The sequence below is a fragment of the Odocoileus virginianus genome, chromosome 6 (genome assembly GCF_023699985.2).
Source record: "Odocoileus virginianus isolate 20LAN1187 ecotype Illinois chromosome 6, Ovbor_1.2, whole genome shotgun sequence".
NCBI lineage: Eukaryota > Metazoa > Chordata > Mammalia > Artiodactyla > Cervidae > Odocoileus > Odocoileus virginianus.
Window position 1 is genome coordinate 1,519,053 of NC_069679.1, and position 25,630 is coordinate 1,544,682.

General features: G+C 39.7%; 1 protein-coding gene across 2 annotated transcripts in view; it reads left to right on the forward strand.

Annotated features, from left to right (window-relative positions):
- The window catches only part of IQGAP2 (IQ motif containing GTPase activating protein 2), a 296,977-nt gene that overhangs the window by 222,012 nt on the left and 49,335 nt on the right, over positions 1-25,630 (forward strand). Inside the window, exons 15-21 of one of the 2 annotated variants that reach the window (XM_070468567.1) lie at positions 3,740-3,907; positions 8,072-8,214; positions 10,038-10,208; positions 16,998-17,081; positions 19,595-19,666; positions 20,313-20,382; positions 24,643-24,851. In XM_070468567.1, coding sequence (XP_070324668.1) covers positions 3,740-3,907; positions 8,072-8,214; positions 10,038-10,208; positions 16,998-17,081; positions 19,595-19,666; positions 20,313-20,382; positions 24,643-24,851 — 917 coding nt within the window. The remainder of the gene's footprint in view (positions 1-3,739; positions 3,908-8,071; positions 8,215-10,037; positions 10,209-16,997; positions 17,082-19,594; positions 19,667-20,312; positions 20,383-24,642; positions 24,852-25,630) is intronic. The other variant, XM_070468568.1, reaches the window with a different exon arrangement.

The following is a 25,630-nucleotide window of genomic DNA, read 5'->3' on the forward strand; positions in this document are numbered from 1 at the left end:
ACTTTGGCTCCCAAATAATAGTTTGTGTTTTTTTTAAGCATCTCTTTTCTTAGAGGATAATAAGAAAGCTCACATGGTGATCGGGGTGATATGCTAACACTCTCCATGTATAAATAACCTATGTAAATTAAAATAAGATTCCTAAAATTGTAGTTCATTAACCTATCCATTCATGACATAATTAGAATCTATCCTATTGTATCAGAGCATAGAGTACTTTTGAGATGCCTAGTCTTGCTCCAGAAGCTTGCTTTGAAACGTCTCAGGCATTTGTGAGGAACACCTGGTTTTTATTTCCTTAGCCTGAAAAATATGTGTATTTCTCCAACCTGAACTCTTACATCCTTAGGATCTTTGAAGTCTCTCTGTTCAAACATTCTAATCCTTAAGAAAAAAATAAAATTAAGCTGTGTACATAAGAGATTTTAATTTATATATTAAACTGAAGGCATCCAAAGTTTGAAAAAAACACTTTTAAGAAATTAGATTGTCATAAAGGCACTCAAATAGACTAAAAAGGTTATAGTTTTTCTCCAGCAATCAAACTAGTTTAGAAATTATTTTATTCCTTTTTTTTTATTTTGTTCTTATATTTGGCTTGCAAATATTAAGTCGATCCTCTTGAGACTCACAGTTCTGTTTACTATGAATGTAAGAGATTTTCTCAAATGTGTGAGATTTATGTGCCCCACACTTTTTAAAATCCTTTCTTTTACTTCCATCCTGTTCCTTAAAAGAGTTGATATAGTGTCTTCTATGATTTATAACAACAAAAAGATGTTCTAAAGATAAAACTGCCTATATTCTTACACTGAGATGAGAATGTTCCAGTGTTTTCAACAAGGAATTTAATCTTACTTTTAAAAGCATTCTTCATCCTTTGTATGAAGTCTTGAAAACAAATTCTGGTCACATGTTGCGATTATCAAACCCACTCCCAGATAATTAGTTGGCCCATATGTTTGACCACAGGCAAGATTTGAAAGGGCACAGTAACTCAAGACTCCTCGCTTTTGGCCTGCTCTCCATTTTCACTGGAGCATCTTGCTTTCTCCAAGTAGGTTTGTCTCTACTTTTCACTCCTTCAAGCAGTTTCATTCAGCCATTATCCATGATTGTGCCCTAAGGAGTCTTTATAGACTTTATTCCCCCATGGTGCTCTTTACGATGAAATTTCAGTACCACTAATATATGCCTGCTTATGTGCCACATGTAGATATGAGCTTTTACATATAAAGTTTTGTTCTGTTTTACTTTCTCTTCCTAAGAACCAATTTTTGCCCTACTGGGGCTTATATCACCAATTTTGAGAATGCTTGCCTTAGAGAAGCCCTTCTGACATATGGATTAAGACATAAATATATTTTTGGATCTTAGATTTAGAGGAGGTTTCTTGATTTGTTCCATAGCAGAAACATACCTGACTTTCTGGATATCATCATTTATGTGTCATTCTCAGCTCTCTGCAACTTAATTGCAACCCATAGCTTAAGAAAAAAAGCAATCAAAATAGATGTCTCAAAGCCTGAGCACAGAACTGATCAAAAATCAACTCAGTGGAGACTTCGTGGACAGCTGCCTTGAGTCTGTTTATTCTTATCTTAGGCATCAGTTCAGTTCAGTTCACTTGCTCAGTCGTGTCCGACTCTTTGCGACCCCATGAGTCGGAGCACGCCAGGCCTCCCTGTCCATCACCAACTCCCGGAGTTTACTCAGACTCATGTCCATCGAGTTGGTGATGCCATCCAGCCATCTCATCCTCTGTCATCCCCTTCTCCTCCAGCCCCCAATCCCTCCCAGCATCAGGGTCTTTTCCAATGAGTGAACTCTTCGCATGAGGTGGCCAGAGTATTGGAGTTTCAGCTTCAGCATTAGTCCTTCCAGTGAACACCCAGGACTGATCTCCTTTAGGATGGACTGGATGGATCTCCTTGCAGTCCAAGGGACTCTCAAGAGTCTTCTCCAACACCACAGTTCAAAAACATCAATCTTTCAGTGCTCAGCTTTCTTCACAGTCCAACTCTCACATAAGGCTTACCTATTGGTTATGTCTCTACCCAACTCAGAAGCTATGATTTACCAAGAAGTTGGGTGCTTTGGCTGCCCTGTGCAGGCATTCAGACAGGAACAAGAAGTGAAAACTGACAGTGGTGTTAGAGGAAAACTAAGAAGAGGAGGAGTTTGGGACCATTTATTGCAGGAGCAAAGTAGCCCAACACCTCCATAGTCTTTGAAAATATCACATTATTGCACAATATAATTTTGATGCCATAAAGAATTCTTCTGGCAGCTGGCAGCAAACATTAAGCACCAAAAAGGTACCAGGGACTGTGGGTAAAATGATGAGCAGGTCTGAGCAGGACTGTTTTATTAGATTTTTCCCCAGGGCTTTAGTTTTCATGGAGCAGGATTCTGTTAAGATGAAGGTTGGTACCTAGAGGAGTCAGCTTCAGTCATCTAGAAGATTAACCCATGGTTAACCCACGATTAACCACTGCTTGTACATCAATACATATACTTGAAAGAACTGCATGCCTTCATAATACCCATCTTTTAAGGCATTTCCTTGTTCTTTCCTCTTCTCTGAGACCACAGACTTCTCAAACTCCAGGACTGCCTTTTTCTCCTCCTAAGCTTTCCTGGAGAAGAGGAAAGGGGGCAGCTTCCCCATTCCCCTTACCTTCTGTATCTGAAAGGATCCACTACTGTAGCTTTCGTTCAGCAACAACTCGAGTTGGCCACTGAAAGTCTTTATCCTCCGCGTGCTCCTCCAGATTGCATGATTGAACTCGTAGGTGTCAAAAGTCAGACTTTTTCCTGCCACATCAGCCTTCACAGTTCTATGCACATCTGAATGTAATTTGATGACAGCAATATACCATTTAGCATTTGTATGGCAGAGTTTGACACGTCTGTTTAAAAAGAAAGGGAAAAAAAATCTTTCCTCTCTCTTCATCAAGATGTTTTTTTATCTATAAAGTATTTTAACCTGGTTTCTTCCTTTTTTTTTTGTTCTACCTTTCTAACCCAGTACATTTACAGGTTGTGAAGATAGTAGGTCCATTGGGGTGGGTGGGGGGCAGAATATCCTTACCTAAACTAGGTGGTAAAGAATTCACCACGTCATCTTTCTTTAGGCAACCAAGAGTTGAATGTGGTTTTATTTGTGGGGAGACGCAGACATTTGAAATGGGATCGCGTGCTTTCCAGGTCTAAATTGGTCCCAGAATTAAGTGTCTGGACCCCACTGCACGTGCCCACCAGCTCTGGCCGTTGCCTTTCCAGAACAGTCATTCAGGTTGCTAAGGACAGTCCTGAAAGTATACTTGCGCTGTACCAGAGAGTGTCAGGATTTCTGTGGCTTAGACACCGTTTCACTTATTCTAGCATAAATACGTGTTTTCGTAAAGCTTATTCTCAAATACTGATTAATGACCCACATAAGGGCTGCATGTCTACTGTCAACATATGTCCACCCTATTTCACAGATCACCACAGTGGGCAGAACCTAGTGCCTTGAGATCATACAGGAGTAATGAGGAAATACTGCTCCTGTGGATTTTATTCCTCTTACAACCTGAACAGTTGATGACTATCTTGAATGTATGCAGTATATTCTCTCAAAGGATAAACAGGTTTCATACCAATGCATTCCTAAAAAGTTAACTTATATCTTTGCATGCCTCTAGGGTGAGTAGAAGATAATTATTAACAGAAACATTTCTTTTTCATTACCCAGGGGTTACACTGGTCGTTGATGTTAATCAGTTTTTGGAGAAGGAGAAGCAAAGTGATATTTTGTCTGTTTTGAAGCCTGCCGTTGGTAATACAAATGATGTAATCCCTGAATGTGCTGACAGGTACCATGACGCCCTGGCAAAAGCAAAAGAGCAAAAATCTAGAAGTGGTAAGCTTCTTCATTGTTTAACACAAATTAAATAACACTTTGAATATGGTGACTTCTGTGGTATTGTGTTATCTTAGTTTTGAGACAAATAATCGCTTTCAAATGAGTATTTCTGAATGTTTGTCATCTCTAGCAAAGGAAATTTTTTAGTGTTTCTTATCCTTTTTTGTCTTTTGGAAATCTGTGATTAACCTGGTGGCTGTGGTGGGTGCCATATACTCAAGAAAATGCAGTATTAAAAGGAGATTTTGCTTCCTATCAGTTTTGCCATTGAGCCATCCTTCTAGTGGTACAAACTGATTTTTACACTAATATATCTCTCCATCCTTTTTGAAACACAGGATACATTATTGTACATTTATTAATGTACATTAATACATTATTAAGTAGAAGTAAAGAGTAATCTTGAAAGTATAAAATGAAATGCAGCACATTGGTCTCTGTTAACCTTGGCATATACTTAAGCTTATTCAATCCATGAAATGTTATCTCTGGAAACTGTTTTAGATCATGAGTTTCGGACTCATTTTTCAGACTTAGAAAATCACATTGATGGCATTTTGGACAGCGGGAGAAAATGACAAACCCAATGAGATTAATTTTTGGCAGAGATAGCCCATCATCTCTTTAGTATGACAGATTTTTGTTGAGCATTTGCTGTGTCCTACTGTCAAGGATTAAGGTATCTCCTGACTCAGGCTGATGTTTATTTGTACCACATGTACATAGTACTTCATCTTTAGAAAATTGCTTTGACAATATATAGCCTTAGAAATGGAACTTAAGGAAAAAAAAAACTTTTTTAATTCACTGGAAGTCTGTCCAGAACTACCGTATGTACTTATAAGTAGCCTGATGTATTTCTAACTTGGGAATTCTACCCTCTGATGCAGAACAGTTTCTGATAGTGAAATGGGAATAGGGCTGCTGGCCATTCACTCTTACTTGGTGTCTGATCACCCTTGAGCCCCTGTCTGTTCCCTTCACAGCTCTTCATCAGTTACTGTAGAGCCCCTACCTCATCCTTTGTGAGGAAAGACTTGCACAACTGTATTTATGCAAGAGGTGATTTTCTTAGAGATGACCCATCATAATTTCAAATCCTTGGCCCACACTTAGGTTTATCTACTCTTCCCTAAACTTGCCTACTCCTTTTCCCAACTGCCATGTTCTGATCAGCAGAGGGAAAAAAAATGTCCCCAGACAGCCAATTTAGAAACCTAGGCAATACTTAGATTCATTTTTTTCTGGAAAAAAAGAAGAGAGTTGGGACTTACTTGAATTTATTCCTACCATATTTTATTATTTTTTATGTCATTGTAAATATTTTCTTAATTTCATTTTGGGGTTGTTTGTTGCTAACATATAGAAATACAATTAATTTTTTTTATTGAGATATAATTCACATACCATAAAATTTACTCTTTTAAAGTGTGCAATTCAGAAGTTTTTATTATACTCCCAAACTTGTATAGCTAACACCACTAGTTAATTCCAGAATATTTTTCTTATAATAAATGGAGCCCATTAGCCATTGCTCCCTACCCCCAGCTCTCAGCCCCAAACAATCACTATATACTTTCTGTCTCTCTGATTTTTCCTATTCTGGACATTTCTTATAAACGAAGTCATACTGTGTCAGACTTCATGTAGCATGATGTCTTCAAAGTTCATTCGTGTTGTAGTATATATCAGTTCCTCATTTCTTTTATGGCTGATAATGTTCTGTTGTATAAATATGCCACATTTTGTTTATTCATTCATCAATGGATAGAATTTGGACTTTTTTCTACAGTTTTGGCTAGCCTAAGTAATGCTTATGTGAACATTTGTATACAAGCTTTTACGTGGACGTATTTTCATAAGATTTGATGTTGATCTTGTATCCTGCAACCTTTATTCTAATAGCGTTTTAGGTTCCTTAGGCTGCCAACTGGTTTTATAAATAAAGTTTTATTGTAATCCAGCCACACTCATTAATTTGTATGTTACTGTCTCTGGCTGCTTTCATGCTACAGTAAGGGTCAAGTAGTTGTATGAGAGACCTATAACACACAAGACGGAAATTACTCTCTGGCCCTTTATAGAAAAAGATTACCAACCTCTGTTCTCAGAGGAGGAGGAGAAGCTTTCTATGGAATTAAAGATTAACTTTCGATAGAACTGTAAACATTGTTTGAGGTTGTGAACAGGATGATTTATTCTTACCTCTTTCACCTCTGGTTCTAGGCTGTCTGTTTCTCCCCAAAGTGTTCACTCTTACATAGATCACTTAGCCTTAGAGCTCAGTTTAGGTCTTATATAGGTATGATTTTGTCTGGAAGTCATCTAGAAAGCATGCTTCCGTATAGAATGCACATCACCTCTTAACTCACTGGAATCTTTCTCTGTTGTGCATCCTTAAAGGTCCATAATTAGTCTTTTCCCTCAGTTAACAAACCAGCTATGTGCATTCATGCTATGTCGCTTCAGTCGGGTACAACTCACTGCGACCCTGTGGACGGTAGCCCACCAGGCTCCTCTGTCCATGGGGTTCTCCAGGCAAGAATCCTGGAGTGCATTTCCATGACCTCCTTCAGGGGATCTTCCCGACGCAGGGGTCAAACCCACTTCTCTTACGTCTCCTGCATTGGCAGGCAGATTCTTGACCACTAGTGCCACCTGGGAATCCCCAACAAACCAGCTGTACTTCTTAGGAAAACTCCTTGAACCCTGTTCTGGCAATGTCCTCCTCAGCCTTTGACCTGACTCTAAACTTATACTTGATGTGAAAATGATAGAATTCTCTTTTTCTATTATTCACTGACATCCCAACCCAAATAAAGCCTTACAGTGCCAATGTGGTTCACTTTTAACCAACTAAGAACTTTTTGCTTCTCAGTTCTTATGAAAATAAAAGATATCCATTTCCACCATTTTTATTTGATTTCCTCCCTTCCCACTGAGAGAATTGCCTTAAAAAGTGTTTAATCTTCTGAAAACATTTGTGAATCTGATAACTGGTGGTGATTGAAAGTATATAATGATTACTTGTGATCATCCATATTTGACTGTACAATATGTTTTCTAGTAAACCAGCATTTTTAAACAGATAATAGTTGTCTGATTGGTCATTTGAAGAGATATGTATCTCTCTGTGGATCTGGACATCCACAGAACAGTTGAGAGGCATTAAAAAACCAATTGAAGAGTCAACACACTTCAAAGGGCCTTAAAGTTATCTTTGCTTAGTTATTTGAATCCATTTAAATATTCTTTGAGGAAGTTCACTAGGACTATGATTTTTATCTATAAAGACAATTAGTCTAGTGCTCACTTGGCAGCAGTTGGCTTGGCTTGGTCTGAAATTTTTATTTTTGTTGTTGTTTTTAGCTCTGTGGTCTGAGACGCAAATCGTAACCATTCAACAAAATAAATAGATTGCTAAATCTATTTTGTCATGCAAATCTATTTTGTTGATTGCAAATAGATTGCAAATATTCTTGACCAGTTTAACCCATGACTGCCATAGATGTTTTCTCCCCCTAGTATTCTCTCCCTGAGAAAATTAAGCCCGTTCAACATTTTGCTCCCTGTTTTGTGTGGTTTTGTAGGACAAGATGAGTCAGAGGGATCAGGAATTTTCCTTTTCCGCTCTTAGTGACCACAGTGGTTCTGCATGCCATTTTGTGCTTTGAATAAAGTTGTCTGCAAAGATGAGTCACTTCTGCTTTGGTTTAAGGCAGATCATTAAATAATGGGGCCGCCTTAAATAGTGGGTCACAGCCCTTGTAGGCCACTCCTTTTCGAAGAAGTTGCTGGAAGACATTCTAAACAGAGGATTCTTCCTCATCGGTCTCCCTGTCTACTTGTGGTGCTATTCACGTCTACCTGGTGTTTCGCTGCTTGTTTAGTTTTCCTTCTTGCCATTTGTGACTCCTTTAATCCTCATGAGAAATTCAAGCTAGCATCACTCTCCTTTTACTTTGGCTTAGTAGACAGCTGCCAGTTGAATACACAGAATTCATTCCAATTTAATGACTCATTGCTAATGATTTTAACTTAGATTATCGGAGTGCCTGGAGGAAAACATCCTTGTTCAATTATTTTACTTACTGAAGAAACTACATTAATGTTAAAAGTTTCCAAGTTCCTCTCTAGAATTTAACAAACCTTTTTCTTTAGTGTCTACTGAAGGTTCATGGCTTAAAGTCACCCTGCAGGAGAAATATGATTACTACTACAATATTGATTCAAAAGAGAGTTCCTGGGTCACACCTGAACCCTGCTTGCTTAAAGAATCATGGCTCATGGGAAAAGAAATTGAGGTAGGAGGCTGCTGTTTGATGGAAAAATGTACTATATAAAGATAAGTGTGATTGCTTTTCTATTTTAGAATCATGGAATTGATGGGGAAAACTGATTTATTTGAAGGCTGCATATGGAGTAAAGTCTTCATGAACTGCAGCTAGGTGTGGCTGCATGGTTAATTACTGGTTTCTAGAATGTCTTCCATATGTCAGAGCAGCACCATAGAGCAGGGGGCAAATAAAGCTCTTGCCGATTATGTAGGATGGCAGATTATCCTGAGAAATCAATCTTCAGGTTTTCCTTGACACCAGAACTCAATTAGTGGTAATTCCTTGGTTGTCAGTATTCAAGATGTCTTATTTCTTTCCCCCTACCTCAACCTATAACAGGGAGCAATATTCTTGAAGGAATGCTCACCAAGATTGCTTTGGACTTGAGACAAAAGTTGGCCCCAGAAGATGTGAAACTTACTCTTTGATCCAGGCATTGTAGAGTGTTTAAAAGAAAATACTTCTAAGAATTAAATTCATCTTGAAAAAAATAGAACTCGCACATATAGATCTCATAGAACTGTTCAAATTCACCAGCAAGAAAGACACTGCAAGATAATAATATTGTGGACAGAATCTCCAGCACAGTAACTTACTAAAACTCAGAAAAAAAGCTGTAACTTGGGGTTGACAGTGCCACAGAAATCCTGAATGACAAGAAGATAGTGAAAAATGTATTCATTTACTAATTTCAAATGTGTAATGTCCCACTTTTCACAGGAAAATGGCATGTGGCAATGAACTGTTCGTGCTACTTTGTTGAAAAATGAAATTATGGCCAATGTTTAAAAATCATGTGCTATCATTGAAAGGATATGTCAAGCTGTGAAGAAACAACATTGAAAGATTAAAACTCAAGAGACAAAAATTGCTTGTATGGCATCCAAAGATGCCCTAAGTATAATTTTGTGAAGTTATACCTGATCCCAGTATCAAGATTAATAGAAAGTGGAGGATCTATGCTGTTAAAAAAAATTATTCTAGTCAGTCTTAAATTACTGAATTTACTCTAGGTTGTACGTATGTCTTCTTGTGAAAGTATTAATGCATCTTTTTTATATGATTTCACTCTTGTTTAAATTCACCATCTGTGAAGTCCATTCACATGGCTGGTTAAGAGGCATCTGCCATAGAAATGAGTCCAGTGTTTGCTGTCATTTCTCAAAGAACGTAAAAGTAAACCCAGTTCCTCATCCACATGAAGACTTCTCACAGTCCCCCTTCTTCCTTTCCTTCTCATTTATCTAGGTTTCCCTGTCTGCCCAAAAGAGTGTTTATCTTTCCTCTCCCAGCCCCTTTCTTCTGCTCCAAGTCCTTTATTTTCTCCCAAATTTATTTGGAGTTTTCCCCTACTTCTTGCAGCTATCTGCTTCCTCTGGCCTGGGCAAGAAAAGCCAGAGGACTTCATGGGCATTGCCGTCTTTCCCTCAGGAGAGGGAGGAGGTGATGTGAACACTTATGTAATCATTCTTGTCTCTCTTATGCTCTGGGGAGCCCAGGCCTCAGGCCTGGTCCCTGCCAACATCATCTGTACATCTCCACCTCCAAATGCTGAGACCATTCAACCGCATCCTCATCTCCACCCAGATTTCAGAGGATTCTAAAACCATGTCGTTAGAAAGAAGCTGAGCCAGCTGGCTCACCCCTTGACTCTGGTCAAATCTGTCTTTACACTGAGCCGGAAAGAACTATCCAGACCACTATCTGAAAGATAGAATTTCCAGAAGCTGTTCTCTGTGCTCTTCTCACCTGATGTGTGAAGTATAACCATAAGAAATATCTCTTACCAGGACATTGTTGAGGATATCACTGCAGATTACATCCGTGAGAACATATGGTCTGCTACTGAAGACATGCTTCAGCGCTTCCAAGCCACAACCTCAGGACCCCTCATTAGGAAAGAGTATGAAGCTAGGAAAGCATTTTTGTATGAACAGGAAGAGCATGTGGTCAAAATACAGGTACGTGAGTCATCTCCCACTTGTAACAGACAGCTATCATATCCCATGAAAATGTTTTATTTAATCACAGGACCGTCAACTACCAGCATTCTAATAAACAAATCTGACCGAAGATCATGTCCTTAATGAGTGCCCTCGAGTCTACACTTTTGAATCCTCCAAGATGGGAAGGATGTTGAATGACTTCACCTGTTGTCTTCTGGAACATATTCGGGACGCTGTGAATAGTCAGGGGAATACCTGAGACCTGAGTTGAAATCCTGTTTCTCTAAAGAAACTAGATATCCTTCTGTCACCTACTATCTAACCTCGTGTGCTTTCAAATTGGTTTTTTAGTGGTTAGTGGATATTGAGTGGCGTCTGAGTTTCTATGCTCTAAAGAACAGAAAAGTGAAGTGAAAGTGTTAGTCGCTCAGTCATATCCAACTCTTTGCAACCCCATGGATTGGGGCCCACTAGGCTCTCTGTCCATGGGAGTCTCCAAGCAAGAATATTGGAGTGGGTAGCCTTCTCCAGGGGATCTTCCTGACCCAGGGATTGCTCCTGGGTCTCCTGCATTTCAGGCAGATCCTTCACTGTCTGAGCCGCCAGGGAAGCCCAAAGAACAGAAGAGCTCATGAGATAGATGTAGCATCTCTGAGAGTATCTTCTCTCATATAATCTCTCATTCTTCATTCTGCAAGAAGCATCCTCTTTCCGAAGCCCTTTGTTGTGAGCTCTTCTTAAGCTTGTCCAAACATTGTGGTTGGCAGGAGGGGAGCTTGCCAGACTTATAGATGTTTCTGTTCTGTGTTCTACTAGCATCCTTTTTCAACCACCATGTTGGTTTGTAAAAGACTGTGCATTTGTCCTTTTTTGTTTTTGATGGGCGGGGTTTGGTGGGTTTTTGCTTTGGCCAATAACTTACATTTCCTAAACTGAAAGTTTTTAAAAGAGCTTCTCTTTTGTGATCATTGGCATGCTTATCTGCCCCCCCATCTAATTATAATATTGTGCAGGGAAGAAGATGAGTTTTTACAACTTTTGTATTCTTATGGTTTGCAATCAGTAGATGCCCAAATGTCTGAGTTTGCAAGAGCTTAAGGTGTTAGAGGGCAGGAAACATTAATTTTTTAAGAAATTTCTTCTGTAAAGTTAATATTCAAAGGATTTTTCTAGGTAAACTTGTTTTTCCATTCTTCTTTTAATAAATGATAGATAAAACACCCAGGAAGTGAACAAAATCTTAAATATAGCATCACCCACACTGATGCTAAGACTCTACTTCTGCCCCAGATTTGAAGAGTGTTAACTGGTGTGGCATAATTTGGACCAACCTCAAGCTCTCCAGTCTGCCCACAGCTGTGTTGTAGTTAGAAGACAGTCTGAAGAGCCCGCTAGTGTCCAGTCTGCCTGATACCAGGGCCCAGGGCCAAAATCACGAGAGAACTGGGGAAGAGCAGAAACAGTAACTTGGAGGCTTCCCCCTCACCTCAGTGGGAGCATCAGTACTGAAGAAGAAGCCATGCACCGGAGAGTCACCCCGTGATGACTTGTCCCTGCCTCTTCTGACAGTTTTCTAACAAAAGAGGGCCTGAGGTCTAAAGGCAGACTGTAACCTAGGGAGGACAATGGGCTGACCTAGAAAACCAGAAGACGGTGAACCAGAGGGGATCACACTCGTCTCGTTTTTTGCCAAAGTAGCTGATTCACTCTGAATTAGAATGATGTGCAATCTGAAGGTTCCCGTCTGTAGAACAGTCCGAACTTCTTTGTTGACTGAGTCAGCCCCAGACACAGCGGTCTTTTAACAAACTCAGTAGCTCCACTGCACTGCCACCCTCAGTCTCCTCCTCAAGAACTGGGTTTGGACAGAGGATACATATCATCAGGAGCCAGTCCTCTGCCTCGGGCGCTTAGGGGGCAATTCAGACGGTGCTCAGGTAGACAGGGAGCGAGGTCAATGAGACTCTATATAGCCATGTTATTTCTGAATGGTAAGTAAAAAGAAGGCTCCAGTAAAGTGGCCAACATTTAAGAAGTGAGCCAGAGAAAAAAAATCTGAAACAAAATTTTATATCAAAAGAAGGAAAAAGATATATAAATTAAAATATAAATGAGGTAAATATTTAAGGAAATTCTTATCCCAGGAGACACACAGAAAAATTATACTGAAATTCCTTTTGCTTTTAATAAACTTAATATGACACATGGATTTAATGAAACAAGACAGCATGATAAAATGAGAAGATAACTAATGGCTACAGAGAGGAAGAAAAATAATGACATCCCAGAATGTGAACGAATTTATGACTGCAGAATGCAAAGCAGATACTAAAAAGTAAATGAAACATGTGGAGAACCTGAGGAAAAAACGCACAAAAAGCTGAGGGAACGAATAGATGGCTTAAAATACATTGTCTCATCTGAAATTTCCATTTTATCTCAGGGTTGTGGGAATTAAATGGGATTCCCATTAGTGGGGATTAAAGTGGGATAATTCATAACAGACTGTGACCAGTATGCAGTTCTTAAGGGCTCAACAAGTGTTCGAAATTACGAAGTGATCGAGATGACTCAGGAGAGGGAGTCGGGGGAGCCAGCACCCAGCAGGTGGGATGGCCCAGGAAGAGCTCAGAAAAACCGAGACCAGGGGAAAAGGCTTAGCTACAATTTTCTTTTTTTTCCCCTTGAACTGAAGAAAGCTGAAATGCCACCTTGTGGGAAAAACTTTAAGAGTGGCCAATACCAAACTTAGCCCTGAGAATTACTAACTTACTGAACCTCAGGTCAGAGAGCGCCGTGAACATCCCAGCAAAGAAGAAGAAACAAGCTTGTCTGAAGCAAGAGCAGGTTGTCGGGAGGCGTGTGGGGCTGGGAGGGTGAGGGTGACACGGTGGGGCAGTCCTCTGTCGCGTTGTTTGAGTGTAATTGACTACCCTTAGGTTGTGGGGTTGTACCTTTAAGCAGAGAGGGAAAGAAGATAAATGGCTACCAGGGAGGTCACAGAAGAATAGCTGCTTCAGAAGTTGGTAATTTGAATATTACTATCCTATGTGCCCAATTTTGAAGCAAGGCAACCAACTTGGCAAGCCAGGTTTTCTAGAGATTGACAATTAGAATCTATAAACAGCAGTAGCTTCTGAGGTCTAGGTATCTTGGGAGACTCCTCTGTTACTGCTGTATTGCACAGAAAATTTATTTATGGTAACAAAAACCAAAACCAGAAGATGGCTATTACAAATTTTTACATAAGTTCTTGTACCGTTCAAGGGAGAGATTGATGGTTTCGTAAATGCCTTCTGTCTCTGTCCATAAAGGCTGCTTCTAAATGACCTTAGGGTTTAGAGTTTTGTCTCTGTTTGTATCTTTATACCAATAGCTTCTTCCTCCTAACTTTACACCTATAATTGTTTTCAATAAAGAGCCTCTAATTAGAAGTGCCTGCAGGCTCTGGGCCTTGCACAACAGTGCTGCTGTTAGCATGGAATAAGAAAAGCCAATCCTGATGAAATGAAAACTTACAAACAAAAAAGAAGAATGTTAAATTTTGACAAATAAAATAGGAAGCATGTGTTATTCTGCTTCTATAGACCAGAACCTCTAAACCCAGCCAAGCTGCCTTGGTTTGGAAAGGTAACATTGATATATAAATGTAGATCCCAGAAAAATATACATAATCATTAAATAGGTGAAATATAAAATGACAGCTTTAGGAAAGTACTGTTGGTGAACATTGACTCCTTAGGACATTAGAAACATCGTACAAAACCTACAAGTAAGTTCATTCCACCAATGCAAACATGCTTCAATATCAGATCTGTTACTACAACAGATTCCTTATCCAAAAGCTTCAAGAATCTAAGCTAATAGAGATTAATACTGTTTCTGGAGTTGAAATAATTCTTTAAAAAGCAGAATGAACAATTGAGCCAATTCCAGTATCTTGGTTGCCTTTCAGTTTGGATCAAGAAATGGCATGTATAATATTATTTGTACATTTGCACCTCTGTGCTTTAAAGACAGGGCTAGGCTCAAAAGCACCTGAGTCACACTGAGACCATCATGACAAATGAATTACTAGTTAGATTGTCATCCAGATGAATGCAATCACAATTTATCACTGTTTTCCTTTTTGTCAGCATTCTGACCTCTATACTTTTTTCAGTATTACAAACAATAATACAACAATAATACAATAAATATCATCTTTCTACACAGGTGCTTATATTTTCTTAGGCTAGGTATATTGAAAATTAGAAACACTGGGTGAAATACTAAATCCTTTAAATTTGATGCTGCTAAATTCCCTCCAAAAAGACTATACTCTCTCATAATTTTCCAGCTCCTACTCCCCATCCATGTTTTTGCCCCACTGCTTGGCAAGTGAATGACGTGAAAACTTCCCCAGAATTTCTCGGACTGCCACCCAAGGCTCCTCAAGCTTAGCGCCAGCTCACATTTTTTGTAGAGGTTTCCAATGTTTGTAGAATTGTGTTCTGAGGTTCCCTCTTTCAGCCAGTTCAAACTGTCTTCTCTCTCCTGAGATCCCTCATAGTTTTTGACACTTAAGCCTTCTTGTTTTCTAGCAGTATGATGGATTGCTTTATAAACATATATGTAGAATGGTTCCATGGGAGGAAGCTGGGTGAAGGGTCTGTGGAACTCAATGTATTATCTTTGCAGCATCCTTTGAGTTGCTAATTATTTCAAAATTAAGGGTTTTTTTTAAAGCACATTTGTCATTTCTAGGGATTTGTGCTCAGTCGCTCAGTTGTGTCCAACTCTTTGCGACCCCACGGACAGAAGCCCATGAGGCTCTTCTGCCCGTGGAATTTTCTAGGCAAGAATACTGGAGTGGGTTGCCATTTCCTCCTCCAGGGTAACTTCCTGACCCAGGGATTGAACCTGTGTCTCTTTCGTCTCCTGCATTGGCAGGCAGGTTCTTCACCACTGTGCCACCTGGGAAGCCCATTGCTAGGGATTTGAACTGAGGGAGGGGATGTCATGTGTAAAAGGGATGACTGAGGAGAGGTTGCCGTGCTGCAGGAGGAGCCCGGCCTGGCGCTCTGAGGCCAGCTAGAGGGCTGGGGGTGGGGAGGCAGGCTCAGACGGAGGCGATATGTGTAGTATTCTGGCTGATTCGCGTTGTCGTGCAGCAGAAACCACCACAACACTGCGACAATCACAAAACAAAAAATAAAAATACCAGGAGGGGAAATCTGGAGCAAGTACTCCATTGAGTGTATATTCCATCATGACTGTTTTGTTTTGAATCATTACCAGAGGTATTTTCTTTTTTTAATGGCGATAAAATCCCATATACCTTTTTTAAAAAAAGAAGGAAGAGGGAGCTGGGAGGGGGGATCAGGATGGGGAATACATGTAACTCCATGACTGATTCATATCAATGTATGACAAAACCCACTGCAATGCTGTGAAGTAATTAGCCTCCAACTAATAAAAATAAATAAAAAATAAATAAAAAAAGAAGGAATGGGGTGGATTGATATATGCAAATGTGAAAAAATTATAAAAATAACTTGATTTTTGTATTTGTCCCTTTGAGATGGGTGGATGGCATCACCCACTCGATGGACATGAGTTTGAGTAAACTCCAGGAGTTGGTGATGGACAGGGAGGCCTGGTGTGCTGCAGTCCATGGGGTCACAGAGTCAGACACGACTGAACACAAAATTTGTGTTTATTTCAATTCTAACTTGAAAAAAAAAAATCAGAGCAATGCAGTGAGTTACAAAGATATGTCTCAATAAAAAGATTCTCAAAAATGAGTTGGACTAAACTTATAACAACGATGGATGTGATCATTCTGAAGATACCAGTTTGTATTTACCTGGCAGTCCAGCAGTCAGGAGTCTGCGTTTCCGTCGGAGGAGGCACAGGTTCAATCCCTAGTCAGGGAACTAAGATCCCGCATGCTGCACAGACCAGCCGAGAAAAGAACAAAAAACAAATTAAGATACAAGTTTGTGTCCACTTTTTGTAAATGTTTCCTATAAAAGTTCTCATTAAGGTGATAATGTAGTAAAGGTATATTGATGAAGCCTCATTAAACTTTATGTAAAAATAGATGAAATAATGCAAGATCCGTCACAGCACTCCTGCTTTCAGGAATCCAGGGTCATCTTCCTTTTCGATCTGCATCACAGTGGCTCGCTTGCTGGAGTAAAGATACTTGTCATTATTTTGAGATATCTCACGCATGCTTAGTCACTTCAGTTGTGTCTAACTCTTTGCGACCCTGAGGACGATAGCCCACCAGGCTCCTCTGTCCATGAGATTATCTCAGCAAGAACACTGGAGTGAGTTGCCAGGCCCTGCTCCAAGGGATCTTCCCACTCAGGGATTGAACCCACGTCTCTTACGTCTCCTGCTTTGGTAGATGGGTTCTTTACCACTAGCACCACCTGAGAAGCCCTGAGGCATCTTATAATGTTACCAAATAATACGAACACCTAGTTGATCTGTTTGTATATTTCAGGGCAATTCATTTTATTATAACTTCTTATCACTCAGGGCCTTGTTAAAATTACGCTTTCAAAGCAGAAACTGGGCTTCCACCTGGTAATTCCTTTCACCAGCTTGAGACAAGCCACAGCTGTGAGCAGATGCGCTCTGCCCAGTTCAGTGTCCACCTGGTGTCAGATGAGATGGTGTCCAGATGAGATCTGGAAGGGAGGATCCCTGACATTGTCCCAACTGAGTGTCTCTTGTGATGTACTCTCTCCTTGCACTTTCTAAAATAAACTGTGACATGTGAGTAATTCTGTAACTCATTATTTTCTACAGGCTTTTTGGAAGGCATATAAGCAACGGGAAGCATATAAACGCAGGCGACAAATGTTCATTGATAATATTCATTTTATTGTGAAGGTAAATACTCTTTCCTGCCTTAGCAAGCATGTAAACTTTTTTCTTCATTCTCCTTTTGCTTCTGGAAGACAGACTGTGTATGAGATGATGTCAGAAGCAAGTCCTGGGTTTGAGTCCCGCCTCCCCCCTCACTTAGCTGATCATCCTCAAGAAGGTCCATGAAAACACTATGTTGTCTCTTTATAATATTAGGCTGGTGCAGATGTAATTGTGGTTTCAGATCGTGAATTTTAAATCAATATAACTAGGCTCAAATACAGCTTTACTAATCAAAATAGGAACCATTGCAATCAACACATTTTTGCCAATGAGAAATAAGTTTGTTTATTTCTGTAGCATAAAAATCTGTGCTTCAGGATTCAACAAACTCTTGGAAAGCATTTTCTGCCTCCTGCTGGTTGTGGAAGCATTTTCTCTCCAAAAAAGTTGTTTAGATGCTTGAAGAAGTGGTAGTCGGTTGGCAGGAGGTCAGGTGAAGATGGCAGATGAGGCAAAACTTTGTATCCCAGTTCATTCAACTTTTGAAGCATTGGTTGTGATGTGCAGTCGGGCATTGACATGGAGAAGAATTGAGCCCTTTTTATTGACTGATGCCAGCTGCAGGCATTTCAGTTTTCAGTGCATCTCATCAGTTTGCTGAGCATACTTCTCAGATGTAACAGTTTCACTGGGATTCAGAAAGTTGGAGTGGGTCAGACCAGCAGCAGGCCATCAGACAGTGACCAGGACCTTTTCTTGGTGCAAGTTTGGCTTTGGGAAGTGCTTTGGAGCTTCTTCTGGGTCCAGCATTGAGCTGGTCATTGCCAGTTGTATAAAATCCAGTTTTCGTCACATGTACGTCACGATCCGATTGAGAAAAGGTTCATCGTTGCGTGTAGAATAAGAGAAGACTACACTTCAAAATGACAATTTTTTTTTATTTTCAGTCAGATCATGAGGCACCGATATATCGAGCTTTTTGACCTTTCCAATCTGCTTCAAATGCCGAACAACCATAGGAAGGTCAACATTGAGCTCTTTGTCCGCTTCTTGTATCGTTGTAAGAGGACAGCTTCAGTGACTCCTCTCAGTTGGCCATTGTCAACTTCCGCTGGCCGGCCACTGTGCTTCTCATCCTCAAGGCTCTTGTCCCCTTTGCAAAGCTTCTTGAACCCCCACTGCACTGTACATTCATGAGCAGTTCCTGGGCCAAGTGCATGGTTGATGCTGCAAGTTGTCTCCACTGCTTTGCAATCCATCTTGAAATCAGATAAGAAAATCACTCAAATTTGCTTTTGTCTAACATCATCTCCATAGTCTAAAATAAATATGAAATACACAGCAAGTATTAAGTCATCAGCAAAAAAAAATGAATATGTATACCTGTGGCTGATTCATGTTAATGTTTGGCAGAAACCAACACAATAATGTAAAGCAATTATCCTTCAATTAAAAATAAATAAATTTTAAAAAATAAAGTGAGAAGTGTCCATGAAAATGATGTATAACGTAGCCACATTTATTTAAGAACGTATTCCAGTATCAAATGGCAAAGTTCAACAATGCAAAACCACAGTTACTTTTGCACCAACCTAATAAAAGCTTCTTCTCTAAATAGTCCAAATTGATTTGGAGGAACTCTAGCTTTATTTCATGTTCTTTGTGTGATCTTCTCTAATAATAATTAGAATGCTCAGGTTTAACAGTACAAACCTTAGTTGTAAGGCAAATGCAAAACCAATAAGAAGAAGGAAGTACAACTAAGTTAGGGCTGTATTTAGTAGATAAGCCCATCTAACCCAGCTTCCAATCCAGGCTGGTTGCTCCAAGCTTAGAGAAAGAGCAGCCGTGGGGGTGCCCACTCTCAGAGCTGAAAACTAAAGGACTATCTGGTATTGAGCTTGTAGAAACTTGGAAATCCAGATAAGAGTCAGAAGACTAGGGCTGGAGAGAGACAAAGTCAGATGAGATTTGTTAAGACTTTTTAAACTGTGAGGACAGAGAATGACATGGTCTAGACCTTTTGCATTATTAGTTCATGAACATGTTACACTTGGAAATATCCTGTGCTCACCATGGAACACATGCTTATTCACCCAGAAAACTATGGGTCACAGTGGGTCCCTCATGAGAGCTTTTGAAATGTTTTCCTGTAAAGACCTAAAAAGTATTGGCTGCATCTGAGGGATGTTGGAAGCAACTCTGAACTCAGTTTTATTTGATCCCCTGACCCATTGCAACGGTCAGCAAAATGCCTTGCTTGGCTTTTATTTACTGAGATTAAAGATTAAAGTACAAAGAACTGCATTACCTTCTCCACCATAATGTGTATCATGTTCTGAACCCCTCAGAGGAAAAGCAACGAAAGAAGTAGGAGATGAAGATGAGGCTGTAGATGTTTATTAGTTGGTGGGTGGCTCATTTTTACTTTTTTATCAAATAAACTATCAATATTATTTTTAAAAGAGTGCATAGAGGGATATGAAAGGCGGTTTGGTAATTGCCTGGATTTCTCTTTTTCACTTATTTTTTAGATTCAGTCCTGGTACCGGATGGTAACAGCACGAAAGAATTACCTCTCACGACTGCAGTTTTTCAGAGATCATGTAAGAGACACACGTGGATTTTTGTCCTCCCTGAGCATGAACTTAAATGAATAGCTTGTGAATGTTAGCATTGAGTGATTCTTATTAAATGGTAGAAACAAATGCTTGGAGGAAAAAAAATGGATTTTAGAACTCAATGTGGTGCTATTTAGAGGCTTCTTACAGTTTTTTGTTCAGAGTAAGACTTCATCATTCAGAACTGGAAAGGAAATGGGTGAGGAAAAATTTATGTGGGCTAGTTATGCCAGACAGTAAAAGACGCTAATGAAGGACTTTTCAACATTGCTTGCAAAGTTTTAATTACTGCTAACCAGTTAAATAGAAACTCACAGGAGGAATTTTTTCAGGTTTTTTGAAGACCAGATATGTGAACATAGATTGGACCATCTAAGTTTGGTGGTAAAATTCTTTTCCCTTTTTAGATATCTTTATTTAGACAGTCCCTTTGCAATCTTGTTTATATACTGTTAGCTAACTTATCTGACCCTTTCTTCAAAGAGAATGCAAAAATAAATGTTGACTACGCCACATCTAAATACTGTCAGTTCATTCTTCAAATGCTGTCAGTTTTTAAAGAGTTCTTAATTCTAAAATAGTGGAGTCGGTGGAACTCTGGGAAGTTGTGACTGGTCATCTTCTTTTGCAGAACAATGAAATTGTGAAAATTCAGTCTCTATTGAGAGCAAGCAAAGCTAGAGATGACTACAAAACACTGGGTAAGTGGGGCATTCTGAAACAAAGGATTCCTTATAAACCAAGCAAGCACAAGTTATTTCCATCTGATCACGTCAGTGGATGCACATTACTGCCAGTAGATTTTGAGCATCTCAGACCCGAGCATGTCATGACAGGAAACAGGCCTTTCTATCAAAGTGGAATGGTTAAGGGCAGTAGATGGAATTTCTTCTTCAAAAAGAATGAACAGTGTTGAGGGGAGGGGATAAATTAGGAGTTTGGGATTAACAAATACACACTACTATATATAAAATTGATAATCAATAGGACCTACTGTATAGCCCAGGGATTTGTATTCAATATCTTATAATAACCTATAATAGAAAAGAATCTGAAAATTTATATATATATATATGTGTGTATATATATATATGTTTTTCTGCAACAGCTTATGAAAAAAACAAATTTTGGCCAACCTAATATATATATATATATTTACAGTGTTGTGTTAGTTTCAAGTGTTTTGTGAAGTGATATAAAGTGATATGTATATATATTAATGATATGCTTCAATTATGCTTTAATTTTTTAAAAATGGAGTTGGCATTAATGCTGATATTTTTATAATAAATTTGAGCTAGCTATGGGCTCTATGGTAGGGTCAATGGCAACCTCAAGAGGGCTCACGCCAAGGGGCACCTTCCAAGACTGCCGCTGCCAGCGCCCCTTCCCTGTGACAAGCCGATGACGACCCCCCTCCACAAGAGGCCCTCCAGCACTGGCAGACTCATACCCACAGCACCAGCCTTGGGACGAGGTCCCCATGGCCATTTCCTCAAGTGATGTGGGAAGGACCTCGAAGGAGTGGACTCAGTGGTGGCTTCTTGGCAGAGCTGTTTTGGTATTTCCTGCAGCCTGTCAGTCATGGGGTCATTGGCAGGAGGTCAAGATAAAAACTGCATGCCTGTCTCACTATGTATTTCAAAAGAAAATCATGAAAAACAATCATGAAGGGACCTCTTACAAATATTCAAAAAATAATAATAATAAGCTAGAGGCAGGAATTTAATGCAAAAGAGTTAGCCAGAAAATAAACTTACATCTGAGTACTGTTTAATTTATTACCTGGCCTGTGATTTTTTTCTTCTCATTTTAAGAACAAAGCATAGTCATATAAGAAATTTGGAAATATGAATAAGAAGGGGGAAAGCACATAGTTTCACCTCCCAAAGAAAACTACAAACATCTTCATGTAATTTCATTCTAGACTTTTCACAGTCCCTGTGGTTTTTAAATTGTCTTCCTTATAATACTAGTATGTCATTTGCAGAAAGTTGGAAAACAGGAAAATAAAATAAAAATCACCCAGAAATAGCATTCACATTTTGTGCCATCTTTTGCAGTTTCAGCTCTGCTCATGTTTGTTATTCTATTGTTCATTTGTTTTACATAGTGAAGCATTCTTTATATGTTGAATTTTTAACATTCTAATTTTCATAAGAACATGTGATAGAGAGCATGTCCTAGGTTAAGTCTAGAAGAGCTTGCTGATAAGTTTATTAGCACTGCCCAGATTCTTCAAATATTCAGGTCATTCAGGATTAGTTTTGAGAGGGCAAAACACATCACTGTGTATTTTAGTAGTGAAAATGGCCATTATGTTCTCTGTAACTATCTTGTTTTTTATTATTTTTTTTGAAAGAAATAAAAATACTGCTCAGTAATGTTCCTAGCACAGTAGTAGTAAGTAGTTTCGCCAACACCTTTTATTGTCAAAAGTCTGTCTGAATTATGGAGCAAAGCGTATGACCCAAGAAAGACCCTCCCTGGTACTTGTTAAGGGAGAAGTCTCTGGCAGCCTCAAAGGCCAGGTTCTGCCTCGAGCTGTGGAATCTTCCGGATCCTACCTTGTTTCTAGGTCCCAGAATCCAGCATGCAGCCTAAGGGAAGAAAGTGTCTCTAATGCCACACTGCTCCACTTTGCAGTTGGTGAAATTCATGTCTCTGTTGGTAGATGTCTTTCTTTTATTTTTTACAAGAAAGCTGAAGAGGGGGTTTGTTTTCTGAGTCCTGACACACTAAGATAGGTAAATTAAGGATAAATTTTCCAAACACAAACTGCTTCTCCTCTCCTTCCAGGGAACAGGTTTTTGTGGGTGGTTTTTGTTTTGTTTTTTTAATATAAATTATGCTAGCATTTAGAATACTTTATTGACAAAAATCCATCCCTAAATTGTACATTCAGTAAAGTAGACAATTGTAGAAACAGTGCTCAATCTGGAAAGGAAAACTCAGCTGTGAGATTACAAACCAATTTCATATAATTTAGCATTTGTCCACTTGCCTCAAGATCACCCCCCACCAATACCTCGTAAATAAATAGAACATATATAACTTTATGGGTAGTTTTTGTCACTTGCTTACTTTTTTTTTAAGTTACAAAGATAGAAGGAATTCCAGCTAAAAAAGTCTAGGTGATTTCTTATAGTATAGAAGACAGAAACTATGTTAGTGAATAAATTAGATAAAAGCTGCTTTGGCAAATAAGGTAGCTTTGTGGTAACTGAACTGTAAATTTTCATTTCTTTCTCAATTCAGCACCTTCATAAAACAAAGGCATTTTCTTAAGCTGAAAAATGTCACTTTTATTAGTCTGTCATCATTTATTTTCACCCATTTCCTCCAGAAAGGCACTGAATGCATTCAGGTTTGGAACTTGCTAGAACTTTAACTGGCCACTTGTAAGTGCTGACTGTGAAGTTGAGTGGTTTCCTGAAACGAAAGTTACCACAAAGTGGTGTGAAGATATGAAGACGCCAGAAAGCCAACTGTTGACAGAGGAGCTGTTACATTTGAACCACAGAAATTTGTAAAGCTAAATTACTCATTTGTTTCTGCCTGCCCTGTTGGTACACACAGTGATACACAATACACAGTTCTCTGGAGCAGGCGGAGAGAACTTGAGACGCACATGAGGTGGCTTACGTTCTCTCAGCTGTGCAGCTGAGCTCTCGTGTGTGGTTCAGGCTGTTCCCGAAATGGTCGTGTCACCAACAGCATCTTTGGTAAAATAGCAGGAAAATCAATTCACATTTGCTCTGGTGATCAGGAAGTCAAGGGTCCATGATCCACGGTAACTCGCGATCTAGTGGAATAGGAGGTATTATCATCCAGTAGATTCTGAGCCTGGAGGCAGATGTGGACCTCTGATGCTTTTCCTTGATAGATACCAATAAATACATCAGAAGAGGCACAATAGTAATACAGATGACTCTAGAATTGGCTGTTTGTGCTGGGTTCATGCTGCTAATTGTTTGCATTGTTGATTGAACTCTATTTCTTAAGTGACAAAACGCCACACAGCCAAACAGCAGTGTGTTTGTAGAAGGAAGCTTGAATAGAGCCCTGGTGTAAAGGAGAGGGTGTTGACTGAGGCTGCCAAAACTGGACTGGGCTCTCTCAAGTCCTCTTGGTATTGCTGTGTCCTGTCATCAGCCTTGAAGGTCCAGTTGTTTACTCTTATAATTTGCCCAGAGTCACTGTCACTGAACACCTTTAAAAAGTTGTTTTTTTGCAAAGTCACACTGCCAAGGAATCAAAGCGTAAGTAACATTCAAGGCACTAACGGAAAGCCCTTGGAAGAATTTACATAGATTTGCTCACCATGACTAAGCCTGATCTCCTGGGTGCTGAGGATCCTCCCTGGTTCATGCTGAAATGATAGGGACCCAACTTCAGTTTCTAAAATTATTTTGTTTCTGCAAAACAGAACATGTGTTCCCGTTGTGGCCCTCTTGGCTTCTGTTGAACCTTACAGTTCTCCTTTGACGGACCTTTTCTAATTCCCCTTTCACCTAATTCCTGCTCCTTCCCCCAAAGCAAACACTTTCTGCTTCCTGCAGCAAGAACAGAAATCTCTTATCTGACTCAGCCACAAGCTCTCAGAGCCGGGACAGCTCAGTGTTAGCATTCTTTCCCAGATTCCTCATCAATAAGACACCAATAGATAGAACTATCTCCTCAGTCTGGGAATCCTGGAAACAGTGTGAGAGACGGCTGATAAACAAATGCTGGATAACAAGGAAATTGTGAGGCAGACCTTCTCAGTGACCTGCATTTATTTATATGATCAGTTTCCTTTGACACGTCATATTTGACATGAGGTGGGATGATTCACTGTGGGGCCCAGCACCACCGTTGCTCTACTTTCTGATAATGCTTTCTTTAAAGACCTAGTTTCTTTCCTACTGATGATCATTTCAAGCGTGCCCAGTTGAAACACTCCTTTCCTTTCCTTGCAGTTGGCTCCGAAAACCCCCCATTAAGGGTAATCCGCAAATTTGTATACCTGTTGGACCAAAGCGACTTGGATTTCCAGGAAGAGCTGGAGGTCGCCCGGTTGAGGGAGGAAGTAGTGACGAAGATCAGGGGCAATCAGCAGTTGGAGAAAGACCTGAACCTGATGGACATTAAGATCGGGCTCCTGGTGAAGAACAGGATCACGCTGGAGGTCAGTGGGGTCTCTGGGACTCTTGGCTCCCAGAAGACAGAAGATGCTTGTGTTTGTGCCCACATCCCTCTTGGTCCAGCTAAGCTCCTTTGGAGTCCAGAACGGGTGACCCAAAGTTTATTTTCCATTTTTATTACCACTTAATATTGCTCAGACAGACCTGACCTGGAAAATTCTTTGCCTTCCCCTCTTTGATAACATTTATAAGACTTCTGTATCATTCTCAAAGGAAGTTTATATGAAATAAAACCTACTTACAAATGTCCCTTCATAGCAAGACTAAGGCCTTTCTATAAATAGAAGTTAAAATATATCAATTTATAGTTCAGTCACTCAGTCGTTTCTGACTCTTTGGGACCCCATGGACTGCAGCACATCAGACTTCCCTGTCCATTGCCAACTCCCAGAGCTTGCTCAAACTTATGTCCATCGAGTAGGTGATGCCATCCAACCATCTTATCCTCTGTCATCCCCTTCTCTTCCTGCCTTCCATCTTTCCCAACATCAGGGTCTTTTCCAATGAATATTCAGGACTGATTTCCTTTAGGATGGACTGGTTGGATCTCCTTGCAGTCCAAGGGACTCTCAAGAGTCTTCTCCAACACCATAGTTCAAAAACATCAATCCTTCATCACTCACCTTTCTTTATAGTCCAACTCTCACATCCATACATGACTACTGGAAAAACCATAGCTTTGACTAGACGGACCTTTGTCGCCAAAGTAATGTCTCTGCGTTTTAATATGATGTCTAGGTTGGTTATAGCTTTTCTTGCACGG